Source organism: Onychostruthus taczanowskii, unplaced genomic scaffold, assembly GCF_017590055.1.
Source record: "Onychostruthus taczanowskii isolate IOZ18803 unplaced genomic scaffold, ASM1759005v1 scaffold26, whole genome shotgun sequence".
Classification (NCBI taxonomy): Eukaryota; Metazoa; Chordata; class Aves; order Passeriformes; family Passeridae; genus Onychostruthus; species Onychostruthus taczanowskii.
The window spans coordinates 6,352,910-6,366,689 of NW_024499906.1; the positions used below are offsets into that span (position 1 = coordinate 6,352,910).

The window sequence follows — 13,780 nt, forward strand, 5'->3', positions numbered from 1 at the left end:
CATAGGGCAGTAAACCACTGTGCACAGCAGGCTTTTGTCTGCATTCTGCACCAAACCTTGCCCTTGGAAGGTATTTACACAGGCCAAGGAAAAACACACCTACCACTTCAGATTAATTAAGGAGCTTGATTAGCTGTGCCACTAACAACTTCCTTCTCCATTAAAGGTTGAAGTCAACCCCAGCAATTAATTAGCTGAATGATGAACAACAGTGTGCCCACAGTCTTGGCACAGTTGCACTAGAAGCTGTCTGTGGGTGCCACATCCACACCCACGGTCTGAAAGTCACTCATCTGCTGGCTTACATTTTGACCCAAAGTGCAGCAGATGTAACTTCATGGCATCAAGAGTTTTCCAAGCATGCAAGAACATTCCCAATACTTACTCTAAACCACACATATCAAATTAAGTGGGACTTTTATTTTTCTTAGAAGTACAATCACTTAGAAGAGCTCCATTTTACAAACATCACTTCAGCAAATGATTTTTGTTTAGTTCACCACTATCTCTTGATTCCTATTTTCCAGGCAGCACTCACATCCAAATGGTTCAAGCATTGAGGTATTTTGCATGGTGTTTGATGTGGTCATTAATAAATGAAGCAATGAAGTAATAGCTGTGATCATAACCCTAGAAAAGAACAGCAATAAAGAAATCAGCAGAGAACATACAGCTCATGCTAAGCTCTCTTAAAGGAAATGTAATGGCCCTCCTGGTTTTATCCATTTTGAGAAATACCTGGAATATATATAAACATGGCAAGGGATACGTAACAGGCTAAGTACAGAGGAGCACTAGGAAGCTGAACAAACAGAGAGTCCCTTAACCTGCCCTGATCTGGGCCTGTAAGCTGGAGATGGGTAACAGCAAGGCTCAGCTGCAGAGCGAGATGCAATCTGAGAGAACAGTTGCCCTCATGGGCCTTGTTCTGGTAAAACACAGGGGGATAAGGAGAACACAGCCCAGGTCTGAGCTACTGCTCCATCACTGTGCTGAAATGTCACCCTCTGGCCCACAGCCCTTCATCAGCACTAACTCTGTCTTCAAGTGCAAGGTTTATGATAAACCAGAGGACAATCCTTCACTCTCCACAGCTGAGCTCCTCACTGGGTCTGGGTGGAAGTTGCCAGTGGTTTACAGAGACTCCGGTGCTCTCAGGACAGTCTTGTTCTGGGTCACTGCACTACAGGTAAGAGCGATCCTTCCACCTGGGTCTTAACACGAATCTAGCATGTCAAGCAGTTCCACCCCTTCCCTAATTTACACAAACACGTGCAAACTAAATCACGCAGTGTTATGGTAAACACGAAACCCACAGCACAGATAAGGGATGCAGCAGAAGGCCGTGTGCTACTCTGGCTCTACAGTGACTGTGATACTCATTAGAAATGATTACTGCCGTGTCTTCAGCCGAGCACAGGCAGCCCGAGTCTCCATGCAGGGATCAGCCTGTCCAGCCTGGAAGCACGACGGCACCTAGTGGTGAAGCGCGGCTGAATCGGGTGGGGAATGCACACCTTGACGGCCCATGCGACGGGAAAGTGTCACTTCTCACTCTCCTCCTCAAGCGGCCAGGGACAGGCCCACAGTGAGAGCACACCTGCACCCTTACAGACACCCTTCACCGCCTGCTGTACACAACCACAACCCACAAACAAGGGTCCGACAACCAAGGACTGCAGAAGCAACTTGCCTGCTGCAGCCTGAAGACGACCGGGATTTTCCGCTCGGTGCAGGCAGCGATGAAGTTATCAGGCAGCAACTGGCCAGCAGACAGGAACTGGTCATCTTTGCCTTGGTCAATCAAGATGTCGAGGCGAGCGCCCGAGTAGGACTTCACAAGCTGTGTAGCATCATAGGCCTGCAGAAATAAGAGAATTGACATCCAGTTACGTACGTTCAACTGTTTCAGTTTGTTGACCGCAGGAAAAGAATGGCACAGACAGAGTCCTGGGCAGTGTTGCTCAGGAAACCAATCTGCACTTTGGAAGAATAAAAACCACGAAAAATCCAGGAAAAGTAATACCCATTGCTTCAAAAAGGGCAAATGTGTGAGCTAGATAATTACCAAGTTGGCAGTTTAACCAAACAGCACATCCAGCCCAGGGCTGACTTCCTACAGAATGGAAGAACAGCAATATAGTCAGTATTACTTCACACCCTTTTGCAAATACTAGATCCTGCTGAAGAAACTTGGTATCCTGGTGTATTTATTCTGGCAGCTAAAAGTCAAAACACAAGTGTGGCACCACTAAACTCACGGGCAGGCATTTAACCTGAAGGTTACCACGATCATTGGACCTAGAAAATTTGGTTCGACTGAGAAACAAAAACTCTAAACATACATGTATCAAAATGTAATTATGATAGGGAACAAGTTACCCAGGGGGTCCTGTGCTTATTACATGCTCAAAATAAATAACTCCATGAAAAAGACATCAAAGTGTTTAAATGCTGTGGAGAAGACCAATCTCCAATGGACAGCAAAATCCTAAGTCCTACACCAAGGCATGAGAGGCATCCTTCCAGGATGCCCCCAGATCCAGAAATGACACTATGATGGAAATGGGAGCTTGGGCTCAGCCCAGCACTGTGGCAATGGTATCAAGTTATCCAGAACATATTTACATGGCAATTTTAAGCCAAAACAGATCAGAGGTTGTATATCTGTTTGAAAGGCAGATCTAAGTTTGCTCCTGATGACTGCTGTTGATCTATTGAACTAGGTCTGCATGGAATGCTCCAAAACAAACTAAGGGGACAGAAAACAGGTTTTTGGGCAGTTGTTTTACATCACAACAAATCCATTGCACTAACTCTAAGCAAGTTTAACTGGTGGTTTCTAAATACACAAACTACTCTATTAACAATGAGAAAAGCACAGAACACTCTCCAATCCTGTAAAGTTTTAATCAGACCTGGAAGTCTTCCTAAGACATACTTTAATCCAATTTACAGGGGACTGAACTGCAGCTTGTGCTTATTACAAGGAAATCTGAGTACATGGTCACGACGATCCCTTCTAACTTAATTATAAAAATACAGCACAATGTTTAAGTTGAGATTAAAAATACTGAAGGGCTGCCCAAATAATGCAGCAACCACGTAGACAAACATTTTTGCATCTTAGCCATTCATATATAACAACTGATAGCTCAAAATTAAGGTCCTGGAGCTAAAAGCAAACTTTGTCTAGTTTAATGCTGTTCTGCAGGATACCAATTTCCAAGTATCTGACAGGCATCTCTTGGAGGCCTCCCACAGGCTGCCCCTGCAAGATGTCATGAGGCCCATCAGTCTGAACAGTCTGCAGCAGTCTCTCTCTTCAGGCTACTACAAAAATACCCTGCTCATAGTTGTTCTCAGCCCAGACTTTTAAATCTTCATAAAACTGAGAGGAATGTAGTTGATTTGAGGAGAGGCCTGTATCTCATTACATTTCCATAGGCACCATAAGGCAACAGCAAGTCTCTCCTGCCAGAAACAAACAATGCTTTCCTGTGCTTAGGAGTGTAGTAAAACAACAGTACCAGCTCATGGGCAATGCAGAGTTGTTTTCCAGGCTCCTGCTGTGATGTATTTACAGATCACTCATTCATCTGTCATTAAAGAACTGCAGCTGCAACACATACCTCCCATTTGCTTGCATCTGGTCCCAGATATCCACCAAGGGCTTTCTTCCCCCACTGACACTGAGTTGGGTTGCAGATAGGAGCAAATGCTGAGACAGACTGTTCAGAAAGACAGCAGCAAAAAACCCCAAAATTATGTAACAATGAACTGCAGCAAATGAAACTATTTATACATTTAATGCCCCCAAAGAATTCAGTATTATGTTTTCTTCCATCACATTTACAGAATCTATATAGGCATTAATATACAATTATACTTAATCTTACTTTGTACTTCCCAGGATTCTTCAGAGCAAGAATAAGAGCTCCATGACCTCCCATGGAATGCCCAAAAATAGACATACGTTCAGGGTCAGTTGGAAAATTGGCATTTATTAGTTTAGGCAGCTGTAAAGGAAACAAAAGCATAATAAAAATGTTAAAGCAACTTGAGTATGTTTAAGAAAAAAGCACAGAACTAACCAACTTTTAATGCCACTGAAACCACAGGCACATCTCTGGTTCTAGCCTGACATTTGTGACCATGACCTGAAAGCAACTTGAAGGGGAATGTGAAATCAAAAGGAAACAGTTCAGCTGATAATACGTAACTCAAAGTGTCTCTATAGAAATTGCCCATAACCTTGTAACACAAGATGTGGGAATTTCCACCCCTTTACTTCACCCAGCAACACCAAGAGAACCCAACAGCCAAGTTACCTCATCCTTTATGTAGGAATACATCCTGTAGTTTGTTTTCCAAGGATCTTCAGTGGCATCCACATAAAAACCAGCACCGGTGCCAAAATCCCAGCTTTCATCTTCTCCTTCAATATTGCAGCCACCTAGTATGACAAATCTTTCCTTTAGTTCATGTTCAGAATTGAAGAACCTCCCATACAAATCAGACTTGAGTCACAAGTTTCTCAATCACATCTCTACCCCTTCAACTATAAAACAATTCAGATTTAATTCATTAGTACAATGTCTTCAAGTGCTATTTCAACACTTTCAAAATTACGTAATACCTGCAGATATATCCAATTTCTAAATAGTGTCAATATGTCCATAAATACATATAGCATATACATGTCTTCTAAATTATTCCTGTAAAGCTTTGTCCTATTTACTCAGAGACTTAATCAAAAGTTGGCACGTGTTAATTGATGGTACCAGCTTCTTTCAGCCATTAGACCTGTGTGACAAACAGAAGAGAATTTCTTTTTCCCCAGAATTACAGAACCATGTGTCACCAAATGGTGTGTCCAAGCCAATTTATGTGCTTTAAATAGTGCCTGCTACACCTCCCTTTTTAAGATTCTCCAGAAGAGTAATTCACTGTTCCTATCATTTCACAAGTCTACTTCTTCTGCAATTCCTTTCATTGCTTCCACCTATAATTTCCATGAAACTTAAATGATTTCTTCATTGAATAACTGCAGGATTGTATCCTCTTTTCCAAGGCTACACTTTCAAACTAAATCTGCAGATGTATTCTTGAAAGTCAGTACATCCCACCCAGTCCTCCCCTTTGATTAGTCTGTGATTTACCAGCCTGGTCTGCAGAATCTAAAGTAATATTTCAAGGTATACGTGATAGGAATGTTTTGGAGAAAGAGAGGCCATTATTTCCTGCCTATTATTTTAGCACAGCCAGATTACGCTGCAAACCCACATGTAACTCAACAGTCCCTCACAGTTTGTGCAGAGATGGCTGCTACCCTCCCACAGTGTGAAATCAGGTTTGTACACGGATCAAAGTTGACTTTGCTCCAGTGACATGGCCTTGAACACAGAGTAATTCTGTAACTTAACAGCCCAGCAATCACAGGGACTGGGGTGCTTAAACATGTTGGATGTAAAAAGTCTATCTTCAGTACCTCAGAGATGAACAAAAACTCAAAAATTCCTGTCAGGCAATGCTCATTATCTAAAAAAACTTTCAGGAAGCCTTGAAAAAAAGAAATTTGAGAATCTGCACAATATTGCTCAGTATACCTGTCTGGAAAAACAAACCCCTCCAAAGTAGGAAAAGTGAAGTCTATCAAGGCCTGACAGAGGGTCTTGTAATGACAAGTATTTAATGATTTCATGCAGTCTTTTTCCCCATCCAGATACATCTCCTGGCTCCTGGAAGATAATTCTCATGCACTACATAATTAAAATGCATATGTAAGCATTTTCAAAACCTCTCGGCTCATGATTATGTTTTAGTTGCTTTTCACTTGTTTTTCCAGACAGCTCGAACAGACTTAAGAACATTTGGGGTCTCTGAGCTAAATTTTAAGAGTATAATATGAAGCTCATACCAAAACTCATTTAAATAGCAGAGCAATATCAGTTACTAGGTTAAAAGGCAAGAGAGAAGCTGCCACGAGGGACTTAAAAGAAATTGGACAAAGCAATTTGCAAAGGCAGTTACACATGGAGAGACAATTTACACCAATACTACCAAAACCAAGTTCCAGTCCAATTACCCAATATTAATAAAGCAAAGGTTAGTTGCCCATCTCTACCCTGCAGTAAATAGCAACAACAAAGTGTGAAGTTCATTCATTCACAAGTTTTGCTCTTCTGTCCCTCTTCTTTGTTAGAAACATGTATTTACATTCTTTGATCTGACACAACTTCAAAACCTAGATGTAAAAATTACTTTATGGAAAGAACATTGCTTCTTTTCCATACTGCCTCTAGTCTGATGTAACCCACTAAAGTTTGGGAAATATAAGACTGACACCTTTGTTTACAGCACTCATGAGACTGTGGCAGAATCCAACAAATACAAAACATAAAACAGTGAATCCCTAGTATTTCCAATAACTGCAGATCCACCTTTTCAGATTTCCCATACCATAAGCTCAGCCTTATACAAATAACAGCACATAATTTTAAAAATCCATTCATCAGTAGTCTGTTGTAGCTGCAAGGGAAAAGGGTTTTAGTTTGCTTTTCAAGTATTGTAATCCTCTGAAGGCATATATTTAATTTGCTTTAGAAGACAGAATACAATTAAGAGCAAGCATTGCATCTTTGTGTGGCAACACAGTTCTGCAGGTTTCTAGGGCCTCAGCACACAAAATATCAGCAAGAATTCTAGTAAGACACTTGTTTCACTTTTCTTCCCTCTCCTTGTCTGTGCTGAACTTTAGAGCCCATTTGTTCTAGTTTTAGTGCCACAACAATAAATTCCAATGTCAAACCCTTACTACCCCATTATTACATATACAGTGTAATCTACTGAACAATGCAGGTGAGGTCAAATTTTTACTCAAGTGGGCAACACACATTTCAGCACACTGCAGGACCCCATTCTCTGAGGACACAGAGTGCACTTCAGTGCAATGACTGTCACCGTGTCTCTTGTGGAACTCACGTGGGCTCGTGTCTGGTGCCACCACAATAAGGCCGTGCTCGGCTGCCGCTTGTTGAAACGCGGCCTTTGTTATAAAATTCTGTTCTGTGCAGGTCAGCCCTAGGGAAATAAAAATATCATTGGTTACCCATTGCTCGTGGCACACTGGTTTCAAAGCCCTTTTTGACAGAAAAGGTTTTGAAAAACAAGTATTCCTATCTCCATAAATATGGAAAATGTTTTTGTGACAACCCACAGAAACACAGCTGCACTGTCCCATGTAGTCACACCAACAGGTGATCCAAAGCAGATCCATGTGCACCCTGTATCTCCTCCAGCACCCACTCATGCAGTGCCTGGTGCCTGCAGGTTCTGTGCATTTAAACCTGCTGCCCACAGGCCTTTGCTAAGGCTGACCCTGCTACCTTCTGAGCCCTCATCCTGCCACTACATTTTGCTTTCCACTGTCATCTCAGCTGTTTGCATTACAGAAGCACACACGTGGTCTGACAAATTCTACATACTTTATACAGGACAAAGGGCCTGTAAGCACCCTGGCTCCAAAACCCACAGCAATACATGCCTTTTCTACAGCAGCAGGTCCAAATAAAGTCCACTTACAAATAAATTACATATCACACCAATATTTCAATTTTGCTTCACTATGCAAATTGAGAGGAGTTAATGATTCTAGTTTTCTCTGAGGACAACTTGCCAGTAACCTAATTTGACTGATATATTGCCCAAGACAATACAGTTTACATTCAATAAAATAAATGTGCTGCATGGCTTAGAGCTCTTCAGACAATTCTGATGTTCCTAACCTCAAGTATAAATACTTTTATCCAGTTCACTGTCATGACACAAATCAGACCCACCAGCTATTTTGTGACAAGGAACACAAGTCTCCACACTAACAGTCCTGGTCTCCAACTTTCTAAACACAAGTCTCAATAAAGCAACTCCTCAAATTACAGAACAGAGCTTCTGCTTTTTATTTTGAATAAAAGAGAAAAGGATTTAATTAATTCATTTTTGATGAGACAACTTCACTCCTGCTGCCTCTTCATCCCCTGGCCCTTTCTGATCCCACAGGTTTACTTCACACCAGACATGCTTGTGCTAAGGCAGCTGACAGCACCTCTCTTTTCAAGTTCACCAGTTGCTTCCTGCAAAGTTGTACTTGGGACAAGGTAGAGTCCACAGGACAAATGTGCTGGCTTCCATGGCCTCTTTTCACATCCCTACTCTGTCAGCTGAAGCAGTTTTTAAAAACAAATGACAGCAGGAATTGTTCCAAGGGGAAGGCCTTACAGGAGAACCTTTATATATACCCTTTGGAACTAAAGGTATGAACATTTTAGAACAAAAGGGCAGAACACTTTGAGCATTTTAGAACACAATCTGGTAGGCTACCCCCAAGCTGCATTCTGATTTATCACATTACACTCAAACTAAGTGTGCCTTCCAGAAGATGAGTTTCTGTAGAATCCAGGAGCTGCCACTGCAGTACCTCTACATTAAGTTTTCAGTAACTGTAGTTAAGAAAAGGTTTAAGATTGTATTTTTTAAGTTACTAAGACTCATGTCACTTACCTGACAGCCAATACAGCACAGGACACTTCCCATTTTCTGCTTTTGGAGGCAAGTAGATTCCAAATTTCATTTTGCATTTTAGCTCTGCACTGCATTAATAAAATATTCCTTGTTATCACCACTACTTAATTAACAAAGTCACTACCATTAAAAAAGGGAATCAGTGGATCAGTGCATTTCACTGAAAGGGAGACCTGGTCAGTGAAACATAGCAACTAAGTTAAAGGAACAGAAAATCAAGTTTTAAACTCTGCCTTAGACTCTAGATTTGGCAACAGCTAACTTTTCAACCTTGTTCTGAATACACTTAAAACAGAGACTTACAAATAAGCCACATTTTCACAGTGCTGCTAACCAAGAACAGGTTGAAGATGGAATTTTGAATCCCAGCAATACTTAGCCTGAGCTTTGGCTATCAAATTGCACAGCAATTTTTACTGAAGAACACATCCACATGAGTTGCAAGACATAAAATGCGCAGCATGTGCCAGCAGGCGAGGTTTTCAATCTACTAAGTCTACCAAGTCTAAGACAAATTAGTTGCTCAATTAATGCTAAAACCTAAAAGTATCAGTAAACTCTTATTTAAGCACAACTGATGATTTCCTTTTTATTTGGATCAATTTTTTTTTTTAAAGTTTGGGTTTTTTTGTACACCTTCATTAAACTAGAATCTCTTCACTGAGCCACTGCTCACAGCACTTTTCCAGGGTGCACAGAAGTAAGCAAGTGGAGCTTTGCAAACACATTGCTTCTCTGTCAAACAGGACAGCCCAAAGTAACGAAGCTCCATTTTCAAAGGTAAAAGTACTAGCTTCCCACCTCAGCTCTGCAGCTAAATATATTCGATTGTGTTAAACAGTAACACAGAAATTCAAGAGCACAGCCAAAGCAGCAGTAGACACTATTCCTGAAATATGGATATTAGTGAGAGCACGCTGTTTTCCTGCAGACTGAAAACACTGACAGCAACAGATTCACTGCCCCAAGCTAAACATCTTGGCTGCTTTAGTGGTGTTTACCTGTCATGTTCAAACACCTTCTGGAAACCTTCAAAGCATTTGTTGCTGGAAACCTGTTTCAGTGCCATGATTTTAACGGGGGGGAAAAAAAAGGAGAAAGTTAAATTTCAAAATAAAACAATCCTGGTCTTAGCATTTTTGAGAACAGAAGAGTTGAATACAACTTGTAGTATCTTTGCTTAATGTTACCATTTTTCAGAAGAATTTCCTGCACACGCTTTCTGATCTTTCATTAACTTCTATTTCCCCACAAAAAAGGCACAAGGGAGGCTGCACTCATGTGAGCAGAATGGGCAAAGCCTACCTGCTTTCCTCCAGACCCACATGTCCAACGACCTTTTCCTCAGTACTAACTGTGGCTTGCTCTTTGGCTACCAAACAAGCATTCCCATGTGCTGTGGTTAGCCTGGAGCTCCCTGTGCCAGGCTATTACTTCCACAATTACCATACAGGAAAAAAAACACCTGTCCCACCTTTCCTTCTCTTGCGTGTGACAGTATCCAGCCACTAACTACCAAGATACTGAACCTTATTCTCATCTTTGGTGGAAGTTAACTACCACATTCTAACAGTCTGTGGGACAGCAGAAACAGAGGAACAGAAGGCTTATTTCCACGGCAAATGGTATGAAAAATACAAGCAAAGCAGAGCCACGGGAGTTTTAGAACAGCTGGTAGTGCAAGTGTGCTAAGGAAACAAGGCAAGGCTGACACAAAAGTGGACACTGTCAGCTTGCCCGGGGCAGTAAGGCCAGGCAGGGAGCTGAAGGGTGAACAGACGGCAGGGTCACAGAATCACAGAACATTCGAGTCGGAAGGGACGCCAGGGATCATCGCGTCCGGCTCCCGGCCCTGCACAGGCTATCCCCAAGAATTACACCCCGTGCCTGAGAGCATTGTCCAAATGCTCCTTGAGCTCGGTCAGGCTGGTGCCGTGACCACTTCCATGGGGAGCTCTTCCAGTGCCCAAACACCCTCTGGGTGAAGAACCTTTCCCTGATATCCAACCTAAACCTGCTCTGACACAACTTCAGGCCATTCCCCAGGGTCCTGTCACCGGCACACCAGAAAATCCTCAGGGGCACCCAAGGAACATCAGACCGGGTAACAAATGCCAAAAGGAAAGCGTGCCGTCCCTCACACCTGCGCGGTCCTACGGGGCAGCGGGCAAGAAGAAGCACGCAGCACGGGGAGCCCTCGGGGGCTCATCGCTGTCCCCCGCGGGGCTGGGGCCGAGGGCCGTCTGCCCAGCAGCGCCTTACCGCCATGGCACGGCAGCGCCGCCAAGGCCCGGGCCCGGCTCGGGACGCCCCTTTCCACAGAGCCAGTCCTGCCCGCTGCGCCACAGCGCTCCCTGTGCCTCCACTGCCACCCTCCCGCCTCCGGCCAGGCCAGGCCCGCACGGTCCAGGCGCTGCCGCCGTCGCCTCCCGGCCCGTTCCCACTCCCGTTCCCGCTGCCATTCCCGCTGCCTTACCGCGGCGGAGCGGCGGCAAGGGGCGTCCCCAGCGCGGAGGCGGCTCCTCCTCCTCACGGCCCGGGCGGGCCCGCACCGCCCCCTCGCGCCATGGCGCTGCTTCCCGCGGCCGTCGCCCGGCCACGGCAGGGCCTGCGGGGCCGCTGCACGTCAAAACACGTGTAAACATGTTCTTAAAAAAGGTTGCTCTGTCATGTTCGGTCCTTATATACCTTAAAGTGTAATCAAGAAAGGGGATTTAATCCGTGAAACAGCAGCGAACAAGCTCTAATTGATGTCCAGGTCCTAGAAAGGCAAATTGCTTGTAGGTAGAATTGCCTTGTTAAATTTTAGGGCTTGGCGTGTTTCAGGGCTCTGAGACTTAGGGAGAGGTTGGCAAAGCTCGGGGACAGGGATGTGCTGCTGGTAGTGGGCACAAAGTATGCAGAATTTACGGGCCACAAGGACTTTTGACAGAACTCCTAGGACAGGGAAGAAAATAATAAAGAAAACTCATTAACTGAGCTGAAATCAGCTCTAATTGAGTAGAAGATAATTCTGATGGGGAGGTCGTGACCATTGATTCACAACCCACTGACTCAAGAAATGCACCAGAGAATCCATAGTAGTGAACTATTCAAAGCAGCCTTTGTGTTCGTGCTATGGTCTCTCGACTATTCCAAGAGGGAAAAAAGTTGCTGAAGTGACCTGAGCTGGGACCACTACATTGTTCCATTGCAAATGTTTTACTTCCCTTCAGGATTCCAGAGTTCTTCATAGCAGGTGCCACCAGACAAACTACTGATTCTATAATAAATCCAAATTCTAGTGTAGGTATTTTACACCTCGCCTGCAAGATCACAAAGTAATGAAGATACTTGGTAGTGCTTCTATCTTATTCATAACCCAAATGATCTCACTTTGTGCTGGGTTTTAATTATTTATTTATTTGTTTGTTTGTTTATTTGCAGCTAAACATGCCTATCAGTTGTCAAAAATGTCCTCAGCAAAGCTCTTTCCTACTTTGTAGTCTTGTGCCATGTACTGCTTTGGCAGCAACTATTTTTGCCTATAATATTTTTCAGTCTTGACTTTTCCAATTAATTTTATATTTTTGAATCCTAATTCTAGCAATGCACAGTATTGACAATTTTGTCCCTGCATTGCTTTCTGTTCTTCCCCAGCAGTTCCATTTGGACCACAGCTGCTGGACCCCAGATCTGGGCCTTGCATCCTGTCTTCCAGAGCAGCTTTCCTATCCTGCCTCTGTACTTTGATGTAGTTGGTACAAATAGTCTGTCTCTGAGCTGTTTAAACCTCCTTGTCTCAACTTTCCTTTTTCAAGCTGCGTTTAAAATGCAATCAATCAAATTAAATTATGTACTTAAGTACTCTTCAGGTTGTTCCTTCCATCTCTGTGTATAGTAAAATACAGGGCACCTCCAACAAAGGAACAATTGGCATCTAACTCCATTGATTCAGAATGCTGGACAATTGCTTTATTAAAACTATATTATATTATATTACATCAATACTATATTATAACTATACTAAAGAGATACTATACTATACTATGCTATACTAAAGAAAACTCGTGACTGTCTCCTGACAGTCAGGACACAGCTTAGAGTGATTGGCCAAGGAAACAAAACAATCCTCAGCAGAATCCAATTACCAAATCCCTTCAGGAAAACCCTAACACATTCCACATGTGCAAAAACAACAGCACCAGTAAGTAGAGATAAGCATTGTTTTCTCTTCTCTCTGTGCTTCTCCAGGAAAAAACCTGAGAGAGACTTATCTCTCTCTCTGTTCAGAGAATGTGAATGCCACATGTGTGCATTTTGTAGCTCCCTAAATGTCTCTCACTAGCAAGATAATGCCCAGTTAGTTATTTGAACTGAACTGTAGCCAGTCTGTTTTCTCTCGTATATATCTAGAGAGCTGTTGTTACACACATCTTATTTTCCCTAATATCGCAATTGTTTTTATCTCTTTATCTATTGTCAGTATGAAATCTGCGTAACTCAGGCAGTGATACTGATCAAATTTTGATGTGCTTGTGCTCTTGCTGTCCAAGTCCATTATATAACATCTGCCCTATTTACTCCCATTTCAGAGTGAATATTCAGAAGGGCTCACCTGAGAGCCTGGTGATGAGTTTCCCTAGCCTCCCCACATCTCCATGTCAAGATGTATGCATTATTTTTATGTCTTTTCCATCAAAAATGGCTGAACATAAATGCATAGGTGAATTATGTGAGGGCTGTGTCTCAGCCCTTCAGAGAGCTGTTTTCATGGCACAGATCTGACACACCAGGATAGTGTTAAGAACAGTGTAATGCAGAGGGAGCCAAGCTGGTGCAGTCTCCTCTGTGTTGTAGTGCAGATCTTTCTAGTATCTTTGGTTGTGGACATTTGTTTAACCTTAATTCCATTTCTGTATCTTTTCAGATGTGTCTGCAGTTCTCACCTGTGAATTCATTTTGTTTGCATTCTGCCTATCATTTCAGATTCTCTAAAAAATAGCGGATGTGAAACAGGCTTCCTTTCCTTCATCATTAAAAGACTTCTCATATGGTACAGCAGGGCAACCAGTAGAAATTGGGATATTAAAATGAAAGAATGACAGATACTCACTTTGGAAAATCTTTTGGCTTATGTACTCTTGCTTTATTATATTCCAGTACAGCACATACTGTTCCAACATACTTTCTCTGTGTTCTCCCTACACAGACAGTGCTT

At 42.8% G+C, this 13,780-nt stretch overlaps 1 protein-coding gene across 2 annotated transcripts; it reads right to left on the bottom strand.

Moving 5' to 3' along the window:
* Positions 1-400: 400 nt before the first annotated feature.
* ESD (esterase D) lies at positions 401-11,133 on the bottom strand. Of its 2 annotated transcripts, none has more exons than XM_041407394.1 (9): positions 11,059-11,133; positions 9,582-9,659; positions 8,560-8,648; positions 6,985-7,083; positions 4,332-4,456; positions 3,900-4,019; positions 3,633-3,731; positions 1,694-1,861; positions 401-630 (listed from the first exon to the last, which is right to left on the bottom strand). In XM_041407394.1, the coding sequence occupies exons 2-9, from the start codon at positions 9,647-9,649 to the stop codon at positions 550-552; spliced, it is 849 nt and encodes a 282-aa protein (XP_041263328.1). In that variant the 5' UTR covers positions 9,650-9,659; positions 11,059-11,133; the 3' UTR covers positions 401-549. The 2 variants fall into 2 exon arrangements, with proteins under 2 accessions (XP_041263328.1, XP_041263329.1); XM_041407395.1 differs by lacking the exon at positions 11,059-11,133 and adding an exon at positions 10,843-10,965 and having other exon boundaries at positions 9,582-9,657.
* Positions 11,134-13,780: the final 2,647 nt, after the last annotated feature.

Excerpts from the sequence above, each read along its gene's own strand:
- ESD (XM_041407394.1), bottom strand. The coding sequence starts at position 9,649 with ATGGCACTGAAACAGGTTTCCAGCAACAAATGCTTTGAAGGTTTCCAG. Across the intron at positions 8,649-9,581 it reads AAGGTGTTTGAACATGACAG|TGCAGAGCTAAAATGCAAAA; the intron begins GTAAACACCACT and ends TTATTAATGCAG. Across the intron at positions 631-1,693 it reads TCGTCTTCAGGCTGCAGCAG|GGTTATGATCACAGCTATTA; the intron begins GCAAGTTGCTTC and ends GTTCTTTTCTAG.